General features: G+C 45.4%; 2 protein-coding genes across 4 annotated transcripts in view; one reads left to right on the top strand and one right to left on the bottom strand.

Annotated features, from left to right (window-relative positions):
• Positions 1 to 316: 316 nt before the first annotated feature.
• On the bottom strand, positions 317 to 20,341 carry Amdhd1 (amidohydrolase domain containing 1). 3 transcript variants are annotated; one of them, XM_023716547.1, is made up of 9 exons: positions 20,029 to 20,341; positions 15,595 to 15,689; positions 12,113 to 12,177; positions 10,452 to 10,729; positions 8,860 to 9,085; positions 6,270 to 6,394; positions 2,731 to 2,824; positions 1,929 to 2,089; positions 317 to 864 (listed from the first exon to the last, which is right to left on the bottom strand). In XM_023716547.1, the coding sequence occupies exons 1-9, from the start codon at positions 20,163 to 20,165 to the stop codon at positions 777 to 779; spliced, it is 1,269 nt and encodes a 422-aa protein (XP_023572315.1). In that variant the 5' UTR covers positions 20,166 to 20,341; the 3' UTR covers positions 317 to 776. The 3 variants fall into 3 exon arrangements, with proteins under 3 accessions (XP_023572315.1, XP_004623858.1, XP_023572318.1); XM_004623801.2 differs by having other exon boundaries at positions 15,583 to 15,689; positions 20,029 to 20,340; XM_023716550.1 differs by having other exon boundaries at positions 15,583 to 15,689; positions 20,115 to 20,340.
• Positions 20,342 to 21,008: 667 nt separating this feature from the next.
• Positions 21,009 to 21,977, top strand: part of Ccdc38 (coiled-coil domain containing 38) — a 48,546-nt gene continuing 47,577 nt past the window's right edge. The window contains exon 1 of the mRNA XM_023716534.1: positions 21,009 to 21,147. The gene's annotated coding sequence lies outside the window, so the exon portion shown is untranslated. The remainder of the gene's footprint in view (positions 21,148 to 21,977) is intronic.

The raw sequence follows: 21,977 nt of genomic DNA, 5'->3' as shown, positions 1-21,977 counted from the left end.
AAATTCAAATAGAGAATGCTGCTGATAGCTCTGGGACTGAAAAGAAACAACATTAGTAACAGAGACAGCAAATATTTATTGAGGTCTATAATATGTTTTTATACAATGTGATGTGAATAATCAAAAACATTTAAACAACTTCAAAAACTTACATAATTTGAGTTTATTAAAATGCATCTATTACACGAATGGTCCTACACCTCTGTGTAAAGTGACAAGTTTTTGATTCTGCTATGAAGTTTCACTGCTAGGAATGGAAATATATTAGAAATGGAAGGACACCCCACATATATTAATTCATTTGAAAGGCATTAAAAATACAGTTTACTTATTAGAAAAAGCTTAATTTAGGGCCCATCATCCAGATTTCCTTCCATTCCCTAATAGTCACTAAATATTGCTTAAAAATTAATAATTGAGATGTGAAAACAAAAAGGAAATTTCAAGTCAAATCTGGTTTATCCGCCAAGGCATTTCTGTGATTCCACATCACATTCATCTTCAGGACATTTTGTAAACATTCATTGTGAAACAAGTTAGTGATTTGACAAGAACGTCGTATTTGTATATATGTTCCTGTCCGAATGCCAATTCAACTAAATCAGCCACTTGAGCATGTTAAGAGAATTAAGAACATAATTGAAATGTATTGAAAATGTCACAGTTCTGGTAAACCACTAAAGAATTTTAACTTATTTAAAACACCTCAGAAGGCTTAAGAGTTGTATTGACTTATTTGGTACAGTGGACATTTCTTCTCTTTACTTCCAGTTCTATCATTTTTTATAGATGACTTTTCCTTTAACTATAACATATTCAATTAATTCATGATGGCCTCCAAACTGGTAAATCAAATGCTCCCATCTAGGGGAAAAAAAAAAAGAAAAAAAAAAAAAGGAAACATCTTTTCAATGCATTATTCAAAATCATCACAATGTCAATAAATGCTAACTTAAAATGCATTTTTTTAATACAGGGTCTTGCTACAGTTTTGACTCATAGTGATCCTCCTGTCTCAGCCTCCCTAGTGCTGGGATTACAGGCACGCACCACCACACCCGGTTCCAGGGTGGGCATGGTGCACCCGGGTTCCAAGGCCGACACATATGGTACCAGGGATGGAACTCAGGACCTTTCACTTTTCAGGAAGGCATTTATTCTGCTGAGCCATCTCCCCAGCCCTAAAATGCATCTTCTAAAAACTTATTTATGCTAGATCTTTGATATTTGGGTCTTGCAAACAAAAAGTAAATAGCTAACTGGTCAACTGTAAATTAAACATCATTTAATAATATTATTTAAGTACTTGATCAGAAAATATTCACTCAATTATGTGAAGCACAAATGGCAAGGTGAGCATTATTTTCAAAGAGGGGGTGGATTCTAACCATGAGTAGAATCACACAGCCACCCTTCTCTGTTGAACATGGGACCCTCGGGCTGAGTCAGACTCTCAGCCAACAAGCCAGAGTATGAACAACTTTTAGATTAGAACAGGACCTAAGTTGCCACACTGCAGGCCCAGGTGGCAGCAGACTGTGGGTAATAAAGAAACCAGGAACCAGGTAACTAAGCGAGGGCTTTGGGGGTCCAAGAAAGAATTCATCAGAACCAAGGTGACAAGCAGAGCTGGGAGCCAGCAGATCAGGAGCCAAAAAGAAAAATGATAACACATGCCCGAAAGCAGAAGTCCCAAGTCCAGGTAAACAGAGCAGGAACCTGGAAATCGAGGACAGATGTAAGGCAGAGAGACCTGAAAACGTGGTCTACCTGAAGTTCAGGAGCAAGAGGCAGGCTGTCTAAAAGGACTGCTGGTAGGCTTGGGCAGTGTCTCAGTGTAGACCAGTAGCTAGGGGAACTGGACATAAACTTCCTCGTGATCTAACAGTGGGCAGGAAACAGCACAGCTCCACTGGGAGAACACTCACCTGGAGGCATTGATGACAATAAAATCCCCCTGTTTGCCGACTTCCAGAGACCCGTGTGTGTGGGATTTCCCCAGCGCGTAAGCTGCGTTGATGGTGGCGGCAGCCAAGGCCTCAGGCATGGACATTCTCATGTTCACACAGGCCAGGTGCATGACCATCGGCTGAGGCGGGAGAGAGGAACATTGCAGGAAAGCAACAGCATGGCGACGGCTGCTGAGGACATTCCCCAACCCAGCACAACAGGTCAAGATGGCTAGATGCCCAGACGGAAGGGCTCGGGGCGTAGATTAGCCGGAGAGGTTGTGCTTAGCACGCCCGGAGCCCAGCACCCCAAAATGAATATACAATCTCAAAGCCCCCAAATAACTATACAGGTGGAACTCGCTATGTTGCAATGAAAATGTCTAAATTCGTACATGAGGTTTCTTATGCCTTGGGAAACTTGTGCGCTAGAGACTTTGTACTTACTATTTGCTTACAACTTTTCAAAACCCTTACTGTGGAATACGAAGCTTACCTCGGCCCTAACTTATTGAAGCCTCTGAGTCCCTGCTGTGCTCTGGAGAAGGAATATGGGCTGCTATAAAACCAAAAAAACTCAAGGCTAAATCAGAAAATAATGCAAACAGTAGCCCTTTCAGGCTGGAGATAGTCACGTGGTAGAGAACAGCCCAATCGTACTACCGGCTGTCTCTTTTTTTCTTGTTTCGTGGAGAAGATCTAAAAATGTTTCCCCGTGAAACAAGAAAGGTGGTGTATGATTGGTAGATACTCTGCTCAGAAAGACGTGAAGAAGAATTACCATCGAAAAGCAGTACGCATTAGGGTTGAAATCGCTCCCCAGTGCTACTATCACCCCTTCATCCAGCATCTTCCTGGCACGTGGCTGCTTCAGCCTAAGGAGAAGAAGGAGAGATGTCGGTCTTCAGGACTGGAACATTTCGGAGTAGGTGTTTAGAAAAGCACACACGCTGAGACAATTAACCCCTCCGTGTTCTGGAAGGAGACACAGGAAATCCAAGTACTTAGCTGGAGCCCTAGGATTCTTATCACTGCCTTTGAAATCACTTGACTATTCTTCGCTTAATTTGTGATTATATACCTTAATGATTTATTATAGTTAGGGATATTTGCTAAGGAAGAAAAATATAACCTATAAATGGTTTCCAAGTCTAATAAATTTCTGTAACTCTCCAACTAGATAACTAATAAGTTTACTCTTCCTCTCATTTATTCTTCTTTCTTTTCTTCTTCTTCTCCTTCTCCTGGATTAAAACATTTTTCACAGTTCTTCTAAAATCCTGAAGGCTCAAGAATGTAATATGCAAAATGTCTGTGCTTATTGGAGATCAGTCACCTCCCTAGCGTCCTTGATGAAATACTTCTTATTCTTTAGGATAGATCTCAAGTCATTTCAAAGATAAATGAAGCCATATGCTAGTGAAAGTGATGGGAACAGACTAATTCAGTAATAACTACTGCAATAAGGAAAGGAACACATCATAAACTGAACTCAACTTCAGTTTGTGCAGAGGCAACTGGGGGTGGGGTGAAGGGGAAATGAAGTAGGGAGGGAAAATACATCAGGGACTCAAGCAATCAGGAGGAGGAAATTTGCAGAATGATAGAGGGAATGAGTCAAAGAGATTGGGCTTGACACTGGGGCTCATCTGAAGGAGACAAACTTGTCTCTTCATGGCAGGAGGCAGGAGTACAAATTAGAGCAAAGAGAACAAGTGTGAATGCTTTCTCCTTAAATATTCACCTTTCAGAGACAGCTTTTGGGTCCCTGAGAATTTAGTTCTGGGCTAGAGATTTAATGTCCAAGGAGAAGAGAAAGGATGTATAACTGCTCTAAAAGGCTTTCAGGTGTATCTGCAGGTTTGGGACTGGCACAGACAGCAAATTCTCCCAGGAGTTGAGCTTTCTCAGAGACAAGTCCATCTCAGGGTATAATTTGGACCATCAGAAACTACCCTGATGTTTGTCCTGGTCTCTCAGTCACGGGGGTCGGGAAGGTAAAACCATCTGTACTGAGAATTGGCAGTGTTCCGTAGCCCAACATGGAGGCCCACTCTACAGAGGGGCTCAAAGCCCTGACTAGAGTTCTGTTGAGGATAATTTTTGTGAGGTGCCTCCTCTCGGAAGGCTTCCCAACCTCCGTGCTAGCCATCACCTCCCTGGCCTCTTACGGACCCCACATTCCTCCATCTGCCCTGGGAACGCTAGATGGCCTCTGTCTCATGGTAACTGGGCCGTGATGGAACAGTACACCTTCTAGCTGTTAATTACAATGACATCCATGAAATCTCACTCTACCTCTGTCTGACTCCCATTGGTTGGTTGGCGCCCTTCTTGAGACAGTAGGGAGATATTTGGACTATTGTGTCTACCCCTACTGTGTGAGAGAAGTCTTGCTTTTTAGTATAATTTGTTTGTCTCTACATAGTACGCCCTGTCTCTAATCAATGCTTACATGAATGAATGAATGAATGAATGAATGAATGAATGGCACTATTACAGCCTAGGAATATAGTCAATGTGACAAATGGTAAATAAGTTTATGGTTCAAATACTTCAAGCGTCCCTAAGTCTGCCAATTGAGACACTCCATGAATTAATGAACTGTTAATTTCTGGAATTCTCTGTTTAATATGTTCAGTCTATAGTTGACCTTGAGTAAAAGAAACCTGGGAGAGGGAAACTATAGGCTGGAGATTTATGGAGCTTCTCGTAGATCCTGCCAATGGCCTCTGGTTCTCAGTGAGGCTATAGAAGTATTAAGAGAGCTCACTAGAGGAACAAATATTTCCTGAATAAATTGTACACTGAGATATTCAAAGAATACACGATTACAGGAAGCCCTGAAGAGGCATGAGAAAAGGCCAGGTCAGGACCTGCCAGGAGGCTGCCAGTCTGCAATTAGGACACAGCAGAAAACTCCATAACAAAGATTGTCCTTGTCACCCATGTGTGACGTAAACCTGTCTGTGGTGATGACAGCCACCAATGGCACAGGAACAAAGTTCAGACCATGAGTGCTGAACAGCTTTCCGGGCCACAAAGTCCTTCTGCTCCCTGCTAAGAGTCTAGGACAGTAAAAGAAAAACTCATTCTTTGAGCAGTAGAAAATTAACCAAATTGGGGCCCAGTAGATGGCTCAGTAGAATAAATGCTTGCCTGGCAAGCACAAGGGCCTGAGTTCAATCCCTAGTTTTGCAAAAAAAAAAAAAAAAAAAAAATTAGCCAAATTGAACACGGATAATGACTTAGAGTAATGACCATTGAGATGTGTAAGAAAAGCAGTGGAACAGACCAGGAACAGTTATTGATATTTCCTAGTTATATCTTACATTGTGTCTACTCTTACGAGAAAATTTTAAACAATAATAAAAAATATATGCGTGTATGCGATCAGCCCGATATTCCTTTCTTTCCCCTTCTACAAGTTATAGAGAGTCTGGCCTTCTCAACCGTGCCTCAATTCCTGTCGTAGGCTGTGTATTGCTATGTTGGGTTCCCTCTATGCACTGAGGGAAGTTTAACTGCATCCCTGGTCTCTACCCATTAGATGTCAGGAGGACCATCTAATCATGAGAACCAGAAATGTCCCAAGTCCTCTCAAGGGTGAGAAGCTCTGGCCCTAGGTCATTGTGCCCCCACCAAGACCACTCACCATAAGCACACAGCGAGCACCTTGTCCCCAGGGAAATAGACTGCTACTTGAGTGTTGGTTACCAGGACCACAGACTCAGCAGCTGTCTCAAGTAAGGCCAAAAGGTTCAGAGCTCCTGCTGCGCAGAATCAGAGCAAGCGCAGCTCTAAAAGATGGATAAGGTATGCTCAACTCAGAGAGGGCCTACAGCAACGTCTCTAGGGAGATTTTACAAACTACACCTTGTGTGTCCTCGGTCCTCCCACCCCCAGAATCTGTGGAAATTCTGGCCCTCAGTCATGGTAGCCACCACCAACCTTGCAGAAAACAGCTCGTTCCGATCCCAAGTACTATTAGATAGTCTAAGATCTCATGCACTCTTTTAAAAAGTTTAAAATTTGTTTCATAATTTTCTAATAAGAAAAGTAACATTTGTTGATTTTTTTAAAACCTAGAAAATACCAAGATCTAGGAGGAAAAAAAAACATTTTTTGTTTAAAGTACTAAATTTCCTGATAATCCCACTACTCCACTTTCAGCACGAGCTCCTTTCTTTCGCAGCATCTGTCCAGAGTTGCATCTTCATGAGCATGCATTTCAGGGATTTGTAAGGGTGATGCAGTAATGTTGAGGCACCCAGAAGTCTGCGTCTTCCCAGCTTGCCTCAAGGTGAGAAACTCACTTACCTCAGCATGTAGGCCGTGGTGGGCAGCAGGACGGCGCAGCAGCCTGCCGCGGCCATGGCAGTGATGCCTGCATCGCTTACCTCCTCCAGGTGGCTGACTGCACGGGCTCCCAGCTCTGCCCCAAGCTAAACAGGGCAGAAGAGGGAGGTTAGCCAGGACATTGCTCTTCCTACAAAAAGAGAGGCACTCTATTATTAAGATTTCTTGACAGCTACCTTCTTTATAAGCATAATCTTCCTGTGGGTTGAGGTATATAATGCACATCCACTGGAAAGGAAGGTAGCTTGCACTTTTAAAACTAATCTTAAATATAAATACTTTCAGGCATTTTCTATATAATTTTGTTGTTGTTGTTGTTATTCCTTTTGTGGTACTGGGGATCAAACTCAGGACCTTGTGCTTGCCAGGCAGGCGCTTATGCTACTGAGCTATCTCCCTGGCCCCTACTTTCAAATGTTTTCTGGTACAGAAAATTTTATGAATCTTACAGGTCAGGGTAGAACTTTGAGTGACATGGGTAATAAAATCTATGATACCATCATAAAAGCACAATCAAGACAGGCATTTCGTAATGCTTATCAGATACAAAAGTAAACTTCAAAGCAATCAGGTGGGAAAAACAGACAGAAAATGTGGGATGCTGTGAATGATTTTGAGACTATCAACCATCTTGACTTTCTTTCTGATGAAGAGCTGGGCTAACCCAAGAAGTGACACTGTGGTGACATGGAAGCCCTGCTCTACAGTGGATCCCTTCTCTACTAGTTTTCACACCCAAGCACAAAGTGCCCCAAGCTAAAAAGTTGACCTGGAAAGCATTTGAAGGGCAGGAGAGGAGACTGGCACTTGGGGTCCTGATGGGGCCTAGGGGGAGCTGCAAAACTCCAGCCAAGGCAGAGAAACCTTGAGCCTTCATTCATAGCTTGCTCAGACCTGTATTTGGGGTTGGGCTCTGGGGACTCTGGTGGTCGTGGGACAGATAATGCTGGGAGAGAGGGGGGAGATATGGCGTTCTTTCCTGACCTTGGAATCACCCTCTCTTTTCTGAACTTTATTATGAATATTGACTTCTATTGATTTAATCTACCAGTCACTGTCTAGGACCTAAAGTATCGCTCTGACCACCCAGTTTGCATTCATCAACATTTACCATAAACAAGATCATCTGTACCCGCAGGTGCTGTGCTGATCTCTAAGGACAGAGTTAGGCAAAGAAACAGTGCAAAGTTCACTGTGTCCATGGTCCAGTAGGCACTGGGTGGGGATATGAACCCAGTGGGATAAAGACAGGGACAGCCGGTAACCTACTCCTGGGAGGCTGGAGAAAAGTCCCCAAAGAAGTGGAAGCTATGATGAAACTCAGAGGCCCCTGGCTCAATCCCAGCATCACAAAACATAAAAGAATACAGTGTGTGTTCAGATTAGAGAATCAGCGCACCCAAAGGCAAGAACCCTAGCACCAGCTCCCATGCCTGGTTCATGATAGAGGCTGGAGGAGGTGCAGGGGCCTGAGAGAGCGGGAGGGAAGCACAGAGGGAGGGGCAACCCTGGACACCAGGGAGCGTTTAAAATCTGTCCCCAAAGCAATGCTGAGCCTTGAAGTAGTTTTAAGCAGTGAAGGTAAAGGATATGACACATTGAAGGAATGGGTGAGAGGAGGGAATTAAAGTGCAGACAGGATAGTAGGCAGAGCAGTGACTGCAAGGACTCAGGTGAGACTGCATGGTGGGCTGAGGAGAGAGACATGGATCTCGCGGCTCTTAGGAGGAGAACCAGAGGCTCGTGGTAACTGAAATATGGAAGGTGAGAGGCTGAGGGATCAAAATGATGATCAAGGTTTTGAGTGGAGCAATAGATAGATGGCAATATTCATCAGGGCAGGGGACACAGCCAAGGTTTGGACACGATATCAGGACACCAAGTTGGAAGCGAATGACTGAAATGCACACTGAGGGCCTGCAGCTGTTTAGGGCCCACCAGTCATTGTTGATCAAGTTCTGGGTGTAGTGTCCACGCTCACAGCAGCAGAGGCTGCGTTTTATTCACCAGTGAGTTCTCATTACTACCTGGAGCAGCTGACATGTGAACAACTATGGAGAGGATGAATAAATGGATCTGAGCAAGAATACAGATTTGAAAACCTCCCTGTGACTAAGAACAGTGTGTGCCACCAACAGCGCTTTGAAGTTGGCCACAAGAGCACCCAGAAGCTACAAGTGAGAATACTCTATGTTAGACTGGCTTTGCGTGCCAACCTAAACAGACTGTGAATTTAGTAAATGAGATCACAGAGGTACATCTGGTTCCTTAATAACACTAGTAGACAACAATAAAAAGATGAGGCTGCAGGGACAGCTCCGTGGGACAGCACATGCTCAGCATGTGTGAGGCCCTGGGTTCAACCTCCGCACCTAAAGAGAGTTAAGTTTCTACACTCACTCAGATCCATCTTCCCACTGTTCAAACAAATTTCCCCATGATCTGTCTTTCTAGAAGACCACTCCTAGCCATGAACAAACGGATGAAGTTCTCCATAGCCTGACCGTGCAAGAATGAGTGTAGAAAAAGAAAGAGCCAAAGCCAAGCGCACCTCGGCGGCCCTCATGGGATGCAGCTCGTCACCGTGGAAGTTAATCTGCAGCCCCATCTCTTTTCCACTCTGGAGAATCCTTCTGGTGGAATCCAGGTCAAAGACGCCCTCCTCACAGAACACGTCTATGTTGTCAATGTGCATTTCCCCATTTCTGCCAAGTTCCTTCAGCTTTGGGAGGTGGTTACTGATGATGTCATCAGCAGCTTCCAGGGCAGTTTTTCCTCTGATGGAAAATATACACATACATTTTTTTTTTAAGGAAAAAGGTCAATTAGGCATTTGAAGAAGCTGAGAAACAGTGTAGGTAGATGATATCAAGCCTCCACAATATACAGAAAGAATCAAGCTAAAAAGTCAGAACTCTTAACCATTGGGCCATGCCTACACAGTGTAAGTCTGAACATGATTTCTGTAGACAACCTATATTTGAAGACACAAATTGCTCAGCCATGCTGGCATGGCTGTGTTGCCTTCAGGGAGGTCAGCAGGGGCACTTGACTGCAAAGCTACCTCCCTGTATAAAGTCTCCTGATGAAGGATGCTTAGGGGATGTCCTGATGCTTTCCTCTAAGACAGCTGTAGTCCTCTTACAGGGGCCTGGCAATCCTTCTTCTGTTCCTTCCGTCATGATGCTGTCTAAGACCCTGTGTCTCACTGTCAGGGCATAGGAGAGAGGACAGGAGGAGGACTTGAAAAGCTCTCTAAAATTCTGGAGTCATTACACCTCAGGAAGGGGCTGTGCTTTGAAAGTCTGATGGACACAGAGCTGTACCTCTTGTTGGCTGCGCGATCTTGGGCGTGCTGCCTAGCTGTGACTGCACTGCAGGCTGCCATGAACTAAGCACTTTTTTGCTCACCCTCCTCTTCCTCTATGATGGCATGGCTCACCATGGACTGAACCTCCCAAACCATGGGCCAAACTAAACCTGACCCAGAAGCACTACTAATGCAAAGGGAAAGTCTTAAAAACATCACAATAAAACAAAAATGTTTGTTATTTAGTAAAACCTAATGACCCTAGGGCTGGTGAGGTAGCTCAGAGGACTAAGCGCCTGCTTAGGCAAGCTCAGGGAGCAGGGTTCGATCCCAGCACCACCTGCCGCACTGGCCCCGCCCTCAGGCATGCTGGCTAGCTACTGAGACCAATCATGGTGCTGCTTGCCTATAATCCCAGTGCTGGAAAGGCTGAAAACAGGAGGATCACTACAAGTCCGAGCTCCTAACGAGACCATGTACCAAACACATTTTTAAAAAAGATAATGACCCTTCTTCAATCACTTAGAATAAGATTGATGTTTCTTACAGGGTGTTACTACAGTGGTGTTTTTAAATGCTAATTCATGATCACAGGGAATTATTCAAGTTAGTATCAGTCATTTTAAATGACCCCCAGGGGGACAGTTCTTTTCTAAAAGAACTTACAACATCTCTTCTTTCATCAATAAAAGGCCAATACAAATGATGCAGCTAACAAAGTTCCTTCCTGACACCTCGTGTGTGGATGACTGGCAACCGCAGCACAGCACCCTTCCTCCTGGTCCCCTCCTCAGAGCTCAAGGCTGCCGCAGCTCCAAGCCCCTACCCATTACCTGGGCACCGCATGAGCCCCGCAGTAAGTGGCCGAGATCCCCACTGGCAGCTCCCGCCTTGCACGCTCAATCACTCGCAGCATCTTGAGCTCCTCCTTCAGGGCGAGGCCGTAGCCACTCTTGCACTCCACCAGCGTGGTGCCGGCCCTCAGCATGCACTGCAGCCGCTGCTGCAAGGAGCGGAACAGCTCCTCCTCCGAGGCCTGGCGGGTGCGCTCCACTGTGAAATTGATCCCCCCTCCAGCCTGGTGGATGTCCATGTACGTGGCTCCTGCCAACTGAACACACGGCTCAGGCAGGGCGGGTTGCAGGTGGCACAAAGAGGATATTTAAAGAAGACTAAACACAGCCAGGAGCTGTGGTGAAATAGCCTGGCACTCTGGGAGGTTTAGGCATGTGGATCACAAGTTCAAGCCCAGCCTGTGTAATTTAGCGACTTAGTGAGACCCCATCCCCAAAATAAAAAATGAGTTGGGGATATGGCTCAGTGTGAAGGCACTGGGTTCTATCCCCAGTACCCAGACATTAGATTGTGGAGTCCTCAGAAGGGAATCTCAGGAGGACATTGGAGAGGCAGAAATGGAGGGGTGGTGGTTGGGCAGTTGGGGTCTCAGGATAGCAAAACTGAAAGCTGGTAGAGGAATATTTCAGTGTATTGATAAGCCAGTCTTTCCTGTGTCCTCACCCACCTCCATGAGAACCAGCTGAGTCTTTGCCCTCCCTGCATACCTGAGCACGTTTGATAAAGCGAGGGGCTTAGGGTACTCAGGGAACCCCACTGAACTCAGATTCCCACTGCAGAGCTCCAGGACGGTTTCCAGGCCTCAGCATTTAGGCACCAGACTCTGAAGCCTGTCCTTTGTCACTCAAGCAAACAGAGGCTCTTCTTGGGGTCCCACAGGCTCCAATCACTCTAGACAGCAGGTGGAGGCTGGGTCTCCAGGCCAGAGGCGTCACCAGGCCCTGCCGTCCTGGGCTGATCCCAGGACTTGTGTCCCTCAGTATAATGGCAGCATCAGACCACAAAACCGAGATTACTCTGGGCTCTGAAACTCTTGGTTTAAGAAGTCTTTGAAAACACTTCAGTTTGTTGAGAAACACCCATGCTATCTTTTAAAAAGGCAGGGTTTTCCATTTTTTGGAAATAATCCAACTTAGCTACTAGAATGAACATATTTTATTTTCTTTAAAAGACTGTGTAAATGGCTGCAACCAAAGTTTTAGGGATGGCTTTGGCTAACATGAGATACATACAGAACATGTTTTATGATCCTCTGGGGAGAAGATAACAGAAGACATGTTATTTTTGTGACTGGTGTTTTCCCAAGTTTGACCTCAAAGGATACTTATTTTCCAACTGTTTCTTAGAATTTGCAAATGCTACTATAGGTAGTGACTGGAATGAAGGGAGGACCAGAGAGTGGTCAGGTCACTCGGTTTGTTCTAAAAGCTACGAACAATCAAGTACTAGTCTACTGAAAATGCTTCCTAGCCCTAAGCCTCATATGAAGACTTAAGGCAGTTATAAGTAACTTAGGTTGGTTTTCACTTGCTTTTTATTCTCAGGAAGTAAAAATGTGTGGCAAAGGTCGCTAGCCTCCAAACTCTTAAGAAAAAGATTTTATGCTTGATTTTGATTTGCCATTATTCATTGCAGTTACCTTCATCACAAACTCGTGGACTCTTTCGCCAGCCCACACGGGATGTGTGTGTGCATCCACCAGACCTGAAATCAATGAGTCAAGTCACCTTAAAGTTGAGACGCACAAGGCACGGGTCGGCCTGATAGCTCAGCGGACTAAAACGCCTGCTTAGGCAGAGCGCAGTGGCTGGGGTTTGATTCCTGGTGTGCTGTGCTGGCCACGTACCCAGGGGTGCCCTGAGATTGCAATCAAGACTGGGTGTGGTGGCGCCTGCCTGTAATCCCAGCACCTGGGAGGTTGAAAAGAGGAGACTCATTACGAGTCCATAGACCCTGAGGGAAGATTTTGGTCTGTGAGTTCCCCCCTGTGCAGCTGTTCTAGAACATTCTAATGAAGGAGGGTAATTCAACATGACGGTCTCCCTTACACCTACCCAGTTCCTTTGATCAGTAAACTCATATCTACCAAACAAGCTTTTAATCCAAGTTGTTAAAACCATTCATTGAGCAAAACTAAGGACTATCATAACACAACCACCCCCAACTTTAAGAAGAAAAATAAGAAAATGAATTTATATTCAAGACAAAAACATTTTAATTAAGGAAAATTATAAAGCACTCATGAGAAACTTTTGTTTATCCATATACAATTGAATGAAGTATGCCTTTAAGAAACATTTAAAATATTTTAAATTGCTCATTAATGGTTCTGATTGGGCTAAATCAAAAATTCTAGTCTAATTTTTATCATATGTTCTTTTTTATACTATTTTATCCTGACTTGTTTTCTGGTTTTTATTCTCCAAAAACAGAATGTAGACCTCACAGGTATACTCAGTAAACATTTTTAAAATTTTAAAAATTGTATATAAATTAATTTTATTAAAATGTGTGTATAATTTTATATAAAGTGATGTGTTTGCATAGAATTCAAAATTTGTGAGATTTATTTCAGATAATTACCTGCAGTCATTCTAGATAAATAAGGTAGGAGACAATGTTGATAAACTGATTTTGTTCTCAATTACTTGTAAAGATGTAGATGAACTGTCCTGAAATCTCTAGGTTGTCCCTGTGCAAATTTAGAGCATTTCTATTAGATATAGCATCTGCTCTTTCTGCTTTCCATTACCACGGATTAAGACATTTATTTCATCTATCTCAACTGCTCTGTAGCCTAAACACAACACAGATCATTTCTTTTCACCACATGAGTGGGAGGAAATGGAGAGAATGAATGGATTTAATAACAAGCATTCCGAGGAATTTCTGCCACATTCAGGGAACCCCCAGACCCAGTCCTAGCCCAGGCCCGGTGAGTGTGTGGGAGAGCTTCCTGCTACCCTGCGCTGGCGGCGGGACCTACTACTGGTCCCAGACCAGGCACAGCGTGGGTGAGACCCTCTCCCACCCTCCTGGGATACCCCCTACCACTCCGCAGCACCTCCCCCACCCCACCCACCCAGTAGGAATTTCTGCCGCGTTCTGGGAACCCCCAGACCCAGTCCTAGCCTAGGCCTGGTGAGTGTGTGGGAGAGCTGCCTCTTCCCACTACTAAACCTTGTCCCCTCCAGGCTCAGCTCAGGCCGGGCATACAGGCCTGGGATGAAACCCTGCAGCTGAAATCCCTGCAAAGAGTGTAGAGGATAGAACCACCCAGCTAGTCCAGGAGCAGAAAGTCTTGCCAGAGGGGTGCAACAGGTTCACCCCCAAGGGCAGCAGCAGGAAGGAGCTGAGCACAGCAGCCAGACCCAAGCCAGACACAGCTAGATAATCCAAACTTTGTAGATCTGAACCTGAACTTCAGTATGTGCTAAGGTTATAACTGCAACAAAGGTCAGAAGACAGTGCTACACAAAATGACGAGAAGGAACAAAATGCAATCTCAGAACCCAAGCCCACCCATAACAAGTGCAGGGGACACTAACACAGAACAAATTGGGAATCACACAGCTAAAAGCAATCAATGGCTTCTGAAATAAAGAAACAGCTGCAAAAAGGTATAGAAGAACTCAGATTGGAAATAGAAAAAGAAATCCCTGAATTAATAACATCTGCAGTAAAGAATCAAATGCAGAAACATATGGAGGAAACCCAATGCCCACCCAGAACAAGTGCAGAGGACACTAGCTCGGCTCAAATGCATGAATTAATAGCGTCGATAGCAAATAAGCAACAGCAGAAAGTTATAGAGGAACTCAGAGCACAATTCTTTCTGAAATAAAAAAAGAATTCTTAGAACTCATAGCCTCTGAAGTAAAGAAACAACTACAAAAACATAGGGAGGAAACCCAATCTGAAAAAAATAATGCAGTAAAAGAATTTTTAACTGCTTCTACGGAAGCTATTAAAAAAACAGAGGAGATTAGAAAAATGACGGATTCCTTGAATGAGCAATACAGGAAAGAAATAGATCGCATGAAGCAGAGTCAAAGAGATATAGAGGAAATTAAAATCTCAATCACAACCTTGCAAAACCGTTTAAGTGAAAGTGAAGACAGAGTTTCAGATCTTGAATATGCTGGTGCAGCTAGTGAAAAGGTAAGAAAGGATCTCTTAAAAACAACGAGGATGCAGGAAATAATAATCCATCACCTGCAAGATGATGCAAAGATGAACAATGTAAGATTAATAGGCATCAATGAGAAAGAAGGAGTCAATACAAATGACATTAAAAATATATGGGCAGAAGTAATAGCAGAAAACTTCCCACATATGAGGAAACAATCTGACATTCAGGTAACTGAAGCATACAGAACGCCAAGTAACCTCAACCCAATGAAAAACACACCGAGACATATAATCATCAAGATCCCAGAAATTCAGTACAAGAATAATCTACTGAAAGCCGCTAGAGAAAAGAAGCAGATCACATTCAAAGGAAAACCCATCAGAATTACGGCTGACTTCTCTTCACAAACCATGCAGGCAAGAAGAGCATGGTGCAGAGTACTTCAAGTCCTCTATGAAAACAAATTCCAGCCCAGACTACTATACCCTGCAAAACTCTCTTTCAAGTTTGATGGAGAAGTGAAATACTTCCATGACAAAGAATAGCTAAAGAATTTCGTGATGACAAAGCCAACCCTACACAGGCTACTGAAAGATGTTCTAGAGAGGGACCAAAATGATCAGAACTCCACGAATGAGATCAGAAGCAACCAACTAAATAGGGTAAGCAATTAAACACAGGAGAAAAAGGAGTAATAACAAGCATTCCTTTTACCTTCTTAGAAAACTTGGGCAACATATTTCATCTCTAGCTTTCAGTTTTCTATTCTCTAACATGTAGACAATGATACCTACCTTAGGCAATAACTACAAGGATTCAACATGAAGTCATGTTTGTATACCAGCCAGACATTTAGTAGCAGTAATTCAAAACTTGGAAGTATTGCAATCATGACCCGCTTAAGACAACTGTTGTCTTTCACACTGCACAGGCAACCACTAAAACTATATTCAAAGCTTTCTGAAACAGGTAAGTACCTGGTAGGATACATTTTCCAGAGCAGTCAATTCTTTCTTCAAAAGTTGCTTCAGAAAATTGTTTTTGGATAACATCAGCAGGGCCAATTGCTTCTATAAACCCATCACTGAGGAAAAATCAAGAAATGGTTACTAAATTTAGAGGAAATCTTGTGAGAATTCTGATCAATGACTTAACTTTTCAGGTGCCTTGGTGTTGTTGTTCAACATTGCCTGTTTTCTTCTATGAGCTGAATCTTTGAGAAAGTAAATCTAGCTATAGTGAAGACAAACCACATGTGGCAGAAATTGCTAGCTGTTTCCTAAGATCAATGTTTCTTTTTCCTACTGTTCTAGAGAGCTAAGTTCTAGCTGGACACAAAACCACCCAGAAAAAAGACATTTCCCATTGTACAGCCATGTGATGAAGTTCTAGCGAATAGGACTGTTTTTATTCCTTATTTTCACTGTCTGGAATAGGAACACCATTACCACACAAGGAGCTGCCATATTGAATCCTGGAGCAACTGTGTGAAAGTGGCCATGTTACCACAGAACAAGGGGGAGCTTGGATCCTGACAACTCCATGGAGAGCAGCATTCAACCAGCCCCGCAACTGCTTCGGTTTTTTTTTTTTTTTTTTTCTTTTTTTTCACAAGAAAGAAATAGACTTCGACCTTATCTCAACCACTCTTAATTAGGGTCTGCAAATCAGTGTTTCCAAAATGAAGATGACGGGTTAGAACCCTGAGAGGTAGGAAGTGTTCTGCACAGCAGGTGGGGCTGAAGGGTCTGCAAATGAAATGAAGGTGGGTTGAGTAACCTAACAGAAGAGCAGAGGGACAGAAACTGGGTAAAAAGAGGGATGTCAGGAAAGGAGAGAAATATTAATTTCTCTCAGTAACTGTCCTTGGACCTAAAGCTGTGTTCCAGCATGATATGTAAGAACCCGCTAATGAATGAGAGAATAATTTGCTCTTAGAAGGGAGATAATTGTAGGGTTAATGTCCTTATAGTACTCCTTACACAGAGATTGAGGCTGTTAGAGATTAGATTTACTTCTTTAGGTTAAAGCACAAATAAACCATTCCTAAAACAGTGTCTGCTATGAACTTTTTTTAAAAAATGTATTTGGTTGTTACAGGATCTCACAATGCAGCTCTGATGCATAGTGATCCTCCTGTTTTCAACTCCCCCAGTGCTGGGATTACAGACATGGGCCACTACACCCGCTCAGACTCTGTGGTCTTGGACTCTGTGGTAGGCTCAGCCTGCCCTGGGGGTGGGGCTGGCATGGCATGTGGTGCTGGGGATTGAACCAAGATTCCTGTGCTTGCCTAAGTTTGCCTAAGCAGGCAGTTTAGTCTGCTGAGCTATCTTGCCAGCCCCTGCTATGAGCTCTTTACAAAGGTGTTATCAGACCATTTGCCCTATGGCTCCTAGCTGGTACTGCTACATGCCAAAAGAGACAAAGTTAAAAGGAGTCCTGAGAGAGCATTCGCCTTCATCTTTCCCATTCAGAGGTCAATCTCTAATCCCACTGGTTCTTTCCAGCACCAGATGCACTGCATTGTGGGTAGATTATTGAACTGGGCCAGATGAATACTGTAAGTGATAGCTATATTTCAAAATTAATTTTTTTTTATTCTACCCCTAAAGGAGGGGCCAGGGAGAATGGCTCAGTAGAGTAAGCGCTTCCCTGGCAAGCACAAGGGCCTGAGTTCAATCCCCAGTTCCAGAAAAAAAAAAAAAAAAAAAAGAAAGAAAGAAAAAGGAAAGAATATTCCTTCCCAAATTATTGCAGTAGCCACTTACAATTGCAAAGGTATCTATTTGTGCTATGGTGGATTTTTCACTATTTGTTGATAAGTGGAAAAAATAGGGCACGAAACAATCTACGTTCTTTTTTAAGTGCACATTTATGAAATTCTGTTTGCATAGGGAAACATCGGACAGAAGCAGGACCTGCTGCTGCTGTCAGCCCACGGAATGTTGAGTCTGAGTGATTCATTTTTCACTTTGTCATTTGTGCGTATTTACTCTTTTTCTATAAAAGACATAAACTACAAGGGGGCTTTTTTAAGGGGGCCAAACAGACAGGTACTGTTGTTTTATTTATTCTAGCTAAGAAGAAAAATTCTAGAGAATCTTCTGGAAGCAGTAAAGGAAAACAGCAAGCCCAACACAAACTTTTTTTTGTGTGTGTGGAACTGGGGGTTGAACTCAGGCCCTTGCACTTGCCAGGGAAGTGCTTATTCCACTAGAGCCATCTCCCCAGCCCCCAACACTATCTTTGAAACTGTGGGCTGACCCTCACCACTAAACAGTAATGAGGATAGTTTAGGGAGAAACTGCTTCTTACAGTGGCTCTGAAGGTGTCTTATGAAAGCTATGAAGCCACACGTGGACCACTGCAGTTACCACAGCTGATCTTGCTTATCGATGAATGAATCCACCCCGACCTTGGCATAGGTGGCCCTTTAAGCAGCCCTTCAAAGCCCATCACGCACAGGCATCTCCAACTCTGCACCTGTTATACGGGGCCCTAACCATCTTGTCCAACATCCTGTCTCCCCACAGACTCAGCTCTTGGAGGGCAGGACCCAGCTGTAGTCACATTTGCATCCTCAAAGGTCAGCACAGTCCCTGACTGCTGCATGCATGAAAAGGCCCTTTTGTTAGGGTTCATTTTCCACCTGACTTTCACTGACCTCAAAGAGATAAAGCAGCCATCAGTTCTTGCGCCAACATCTTCCACTTAGCCTCTCTTCTCTGAAGTACTAAAGCAAAACGGGCCTTGTGGATGGATCTGGGTTTTCATTCCTATTTGTTTTGTCAGTTTTTCATCTGGGTCTTAGCCTTCTGATGGATCTCTTTAGAAGTGGGGAGGAGGTGCTGGTGTGTGCCACTCTTCTAGATTTTAGTGACAGACTTGGAAGCCTCTCCAAGATTCGTTAGCACCTCCACACACAGACACAACAAAATATAAGAATAAGGCATCTTGGGCCAGCAAGATAGCTCACAGCAGACTAAGTGCCCACTTAGACAATCACAGGGACCACCGGCCCCACAACCAGACATGTTGAGCAGGCCACTGAGACTGAACGTGGTGGTGCACGCCTCTAATCCCAGTACTGGTGAGGCTGAAAACAGGAGGATCACTACGAGTCCAAGCTGTGTATGGAACTCTGTACCAAATACATAAATAATAAAATATAAAAAAAGAATAAGGCATCTTTGAAGGCCCAAATGAGTGAATGTAGGTGGAATTCAGACCCCATGGCAGATACCCACTGAGGTCTTAGGCTGGGGAAGTTTTCAGAACCCTCAACACATGCCCTTAAGCCCAAGCCTGCATGTAGCAGGATGACTGTAATTACTGTAGATACTTCTCCCCAACATAGGTAGCTGTTTTCTCAACTCACTAAGCAAATGTGCTATTCTGACCTATTTTAACACATTTTTGACAATGGCAGAAAATAGCGTCATCTCTACATTAACTAAAAACAAACAAGCCCTGAGTCCCTAAAAGCTAGACTTTTACACAACTTTAAGCAGCTGAGACAAGCGAGCCTGTTTGTGACATGTGACGCAATTGAGGTGCCCTGTGGCTCTGGGGTGCAAATCCTCACCCAATCCCCATTCAGACACCAGACTACACTCCTGGTTTTTGGCTGTTCTTTCCTCCATGCCTGACAGGAAGCTGGAAGGTTAAGAGATGGAAAATATAACCTCTTTCCATGAGGACAAATCCTGACTTCCACCCGCCGAAGCCACCATCTAATTATTTTCTAGTTCTCAGACGTCAGTGTGTGGACTATAAGCACACTAGAGGTGTTTCTCGAAAATTCAAGTCTCAGAACTCTCTCCCCAGAGTTGTGCCTAAAAGATCTCTAGATAGGAGGCGGAATCAGAAATCTGTTTTTAAAAGAGAAACAGCAGCCAGGTTCAGGGGCCCACACCTGTAATCCTGGCACTCAGGAGGCTGAGGAAGGAAGATCTTCATTAGGTGTAGGCCAGCCTAGGGTACATAGAGAGGTCCAGGCCATCCTGAACTGAAAGAAAGAAAGAAAGAAAGAAAGAAAGAAAGAAAGAAAGAAAGAAAGAAAGAAAGAAAATTGGAGGGGACCTCAGCACCTTTTTTTTTTTTTAATTGTTTGGCAATGGGTCATTCTTTTTTTTTTTTTTTTTTTTTTGCGGAACAGAGGATTGAACTCGGGCAACTCAGGGCCTTCTGATGGTTAGACAATGGCATTTTACCAGGGGAGGCTAGATTCGGTGCGTCTTCTGAGGTGTTCAGCCTAGATGCTTGGCTTCCCCGAAAACACCCAATTCAAGGCACCCTGAATCAGTCCAGCAACAGGTGCCTGAATTGCAGGCTTGCAGTTGTGCGTGCAGGCTGCAGGAAGCATTCGGCCTCGCCCAGCGCACACGGGGGACCCTGCCCCAAGCCCGGCCCCCACTTACGCGCCCACCACGAGGCTGACGCCCTCGAGCACCGCGAGCCCGCGCGCCGCGGCCCCGGCCAGGAAGCGCTCGCCGCGCGCGCTCACCAGCACCGCCTGCCGCGCATTCTCCAGCAGGAGGCGGGGGCGACTCGCCATGGCGCGGCGCGCAGTCCAGGGGCGCGGACCCCAGGGGCGCACAGCGAGCCAGAGGGCGGGTGCTCCGGCCTCTGCCGGCGACCCCGCGGATGTGTCCTTTCCCCCAGAGGACGGAGGACGGCGGAGGGCGCTGATCACCGAGAGGCCCGGGCGGGGCGAGCGCAGGGCGTGGCCACGCGGGAGGGCTCCAGAGTTCGGCCGGGCCGGGCCGAAACCAACCTGTGCACGGTGGCCCCGACTAGCCGGGGAGGGATCCGAGGTGGGGACACAGCTGGGGGGGGGGGGGGCGGAGGGGATGTGTCAATCCTGGACTAAGAAGAGCTACTCTGCCAGAAAGAAGGGTAAATGGGCGGCAGATGTAGGAAGTGGGGGGCGCCTGGAGTGTTAAGGGGAGTAGCTCGAAGCGCAATCAGAGACACTGGTTTTTCTTCTGTGCGAAACGCATAGTAGAAATAAGGAGCAAAATAACGGGAGAATAGGACAAGGAGGCAGTCCTTCCTCAGATAGGAAGGGGATCCGAAGGCGAAGGGACGGGGAAGCAAAAGGCAGAAAGGGGTCACCAACTTGTGCCAGTCCCCACGAGGAGGGTAACCGCTCCGTGCGGGAAAGGCACGCTCGTAAAAAGAAAAGCATTTTAAATCTTGGGGCGAAAGGAGTTCTGCTGGGGGTGGGTGTTGGAGCTCCCAAGGGGGTTGGCAGGGCCAAGGTGGAGACCGTGCCCGGGACAGACTCCAGACGCGGAGGGGAGCAGGGGGCGCTGCTGGAGGGGGAAGGGCGGCTCCGGGTCCGCGCGGCGCCGAGCCGGGGGCGGGTCTCGCGCACTCTTCGGTTGGCCGGATCCGCGGCAGGATGCGCTCCCACCCGGTTCCCAGGATGAAAGGGACGGGGCCCGGGGCCGGATAGAGCCGGACTGAGGGCACCGCTTCCCCGCGCCGCCCCAGGAGAGGCTGGAAAGGAGGCTCTGGGACCCGAACTCGTGGAGGTAAAGCGGGCGAGAGCCGCAGGTCGGGGCAGCCGCGGGCGGAGGCCGCTTCCCTCCGGACGAGGTCTGTGCAGCTTCTGCTGCTCTGGGGTTTATTCTGTCCTGGATGATTTCATTTGCCTGGTCTGGTCCAATTTATTTATTTATTTGTTTGTTTGTTTGTTTGTTTGTTTGTTTTCAGTATTTTAGGAAAGGATCTACAGGGTGTTCAGGGTCTCACTACTAGATCCGACTCGTAGTGATTCTCCTGTTCACAGCCCCCCAGGCGCTGAGATTGCAGACCGCCACCATGCGCAGTCTCAGCGTGCCCCAGGGGCGGGGCCGGCAGGCAGGCCTGGGGATTCACGAACTATTTGCCTGCCCTGGTCCAATTTTATCAGTTGCTCTGCACTTGGTTTATCTGTGAGGAGCCCGAATTACAAATAAGAGCAAAATAAGACGTAATGGTAGGAATGAGGGACAGAAATCTCAAATAGGAAGGGGCTCATGAGATGGAGGGTGGGGAGGGAGGGAAGGACAGGGATGGCAAGGAATGGAAATGTGCTGTGAACGCGTACCAATTGCACAGGAGGAATGGACACTGGCAAATACGGACTCACTGCAAGGTCCACAGTTGATTTCCGGTACCACCAAAAAAAAAAAAAAGGGACAAAAAAAAAAAAAAAAAAAAAAAACACAACACTTAAAAAAAATAAAGTAGATAAGGATGTTAACTAGGTGTCATTATAAAACCAAGAGCAGGTCCGCAAACACTCCTTTAAAAAGAATATCCTTGGGCCCAGGGAGATAGCTCAGTAGAATAAGCGCTTGCCAGGCAAGTTCAGGGTCCT

This window comes from Octodon degus, unplaced genomic scaffold, assembly GCF_000260255.1.
Source record: "Octodon degus isolate 3935 unplaced genomic scaffold, OctDeg1.0 scaffold00004, whole genome shotgun sequence".
NCBI classification, from domain to species: Eukaryota; Metazoa; Chordata; class Mammalia; order Rodentia; family Octodontidae; genus Octodon; species Octodon degus.
This window is presented reverse-complemented; position numbering and strand designations above follow the sequence as displayed.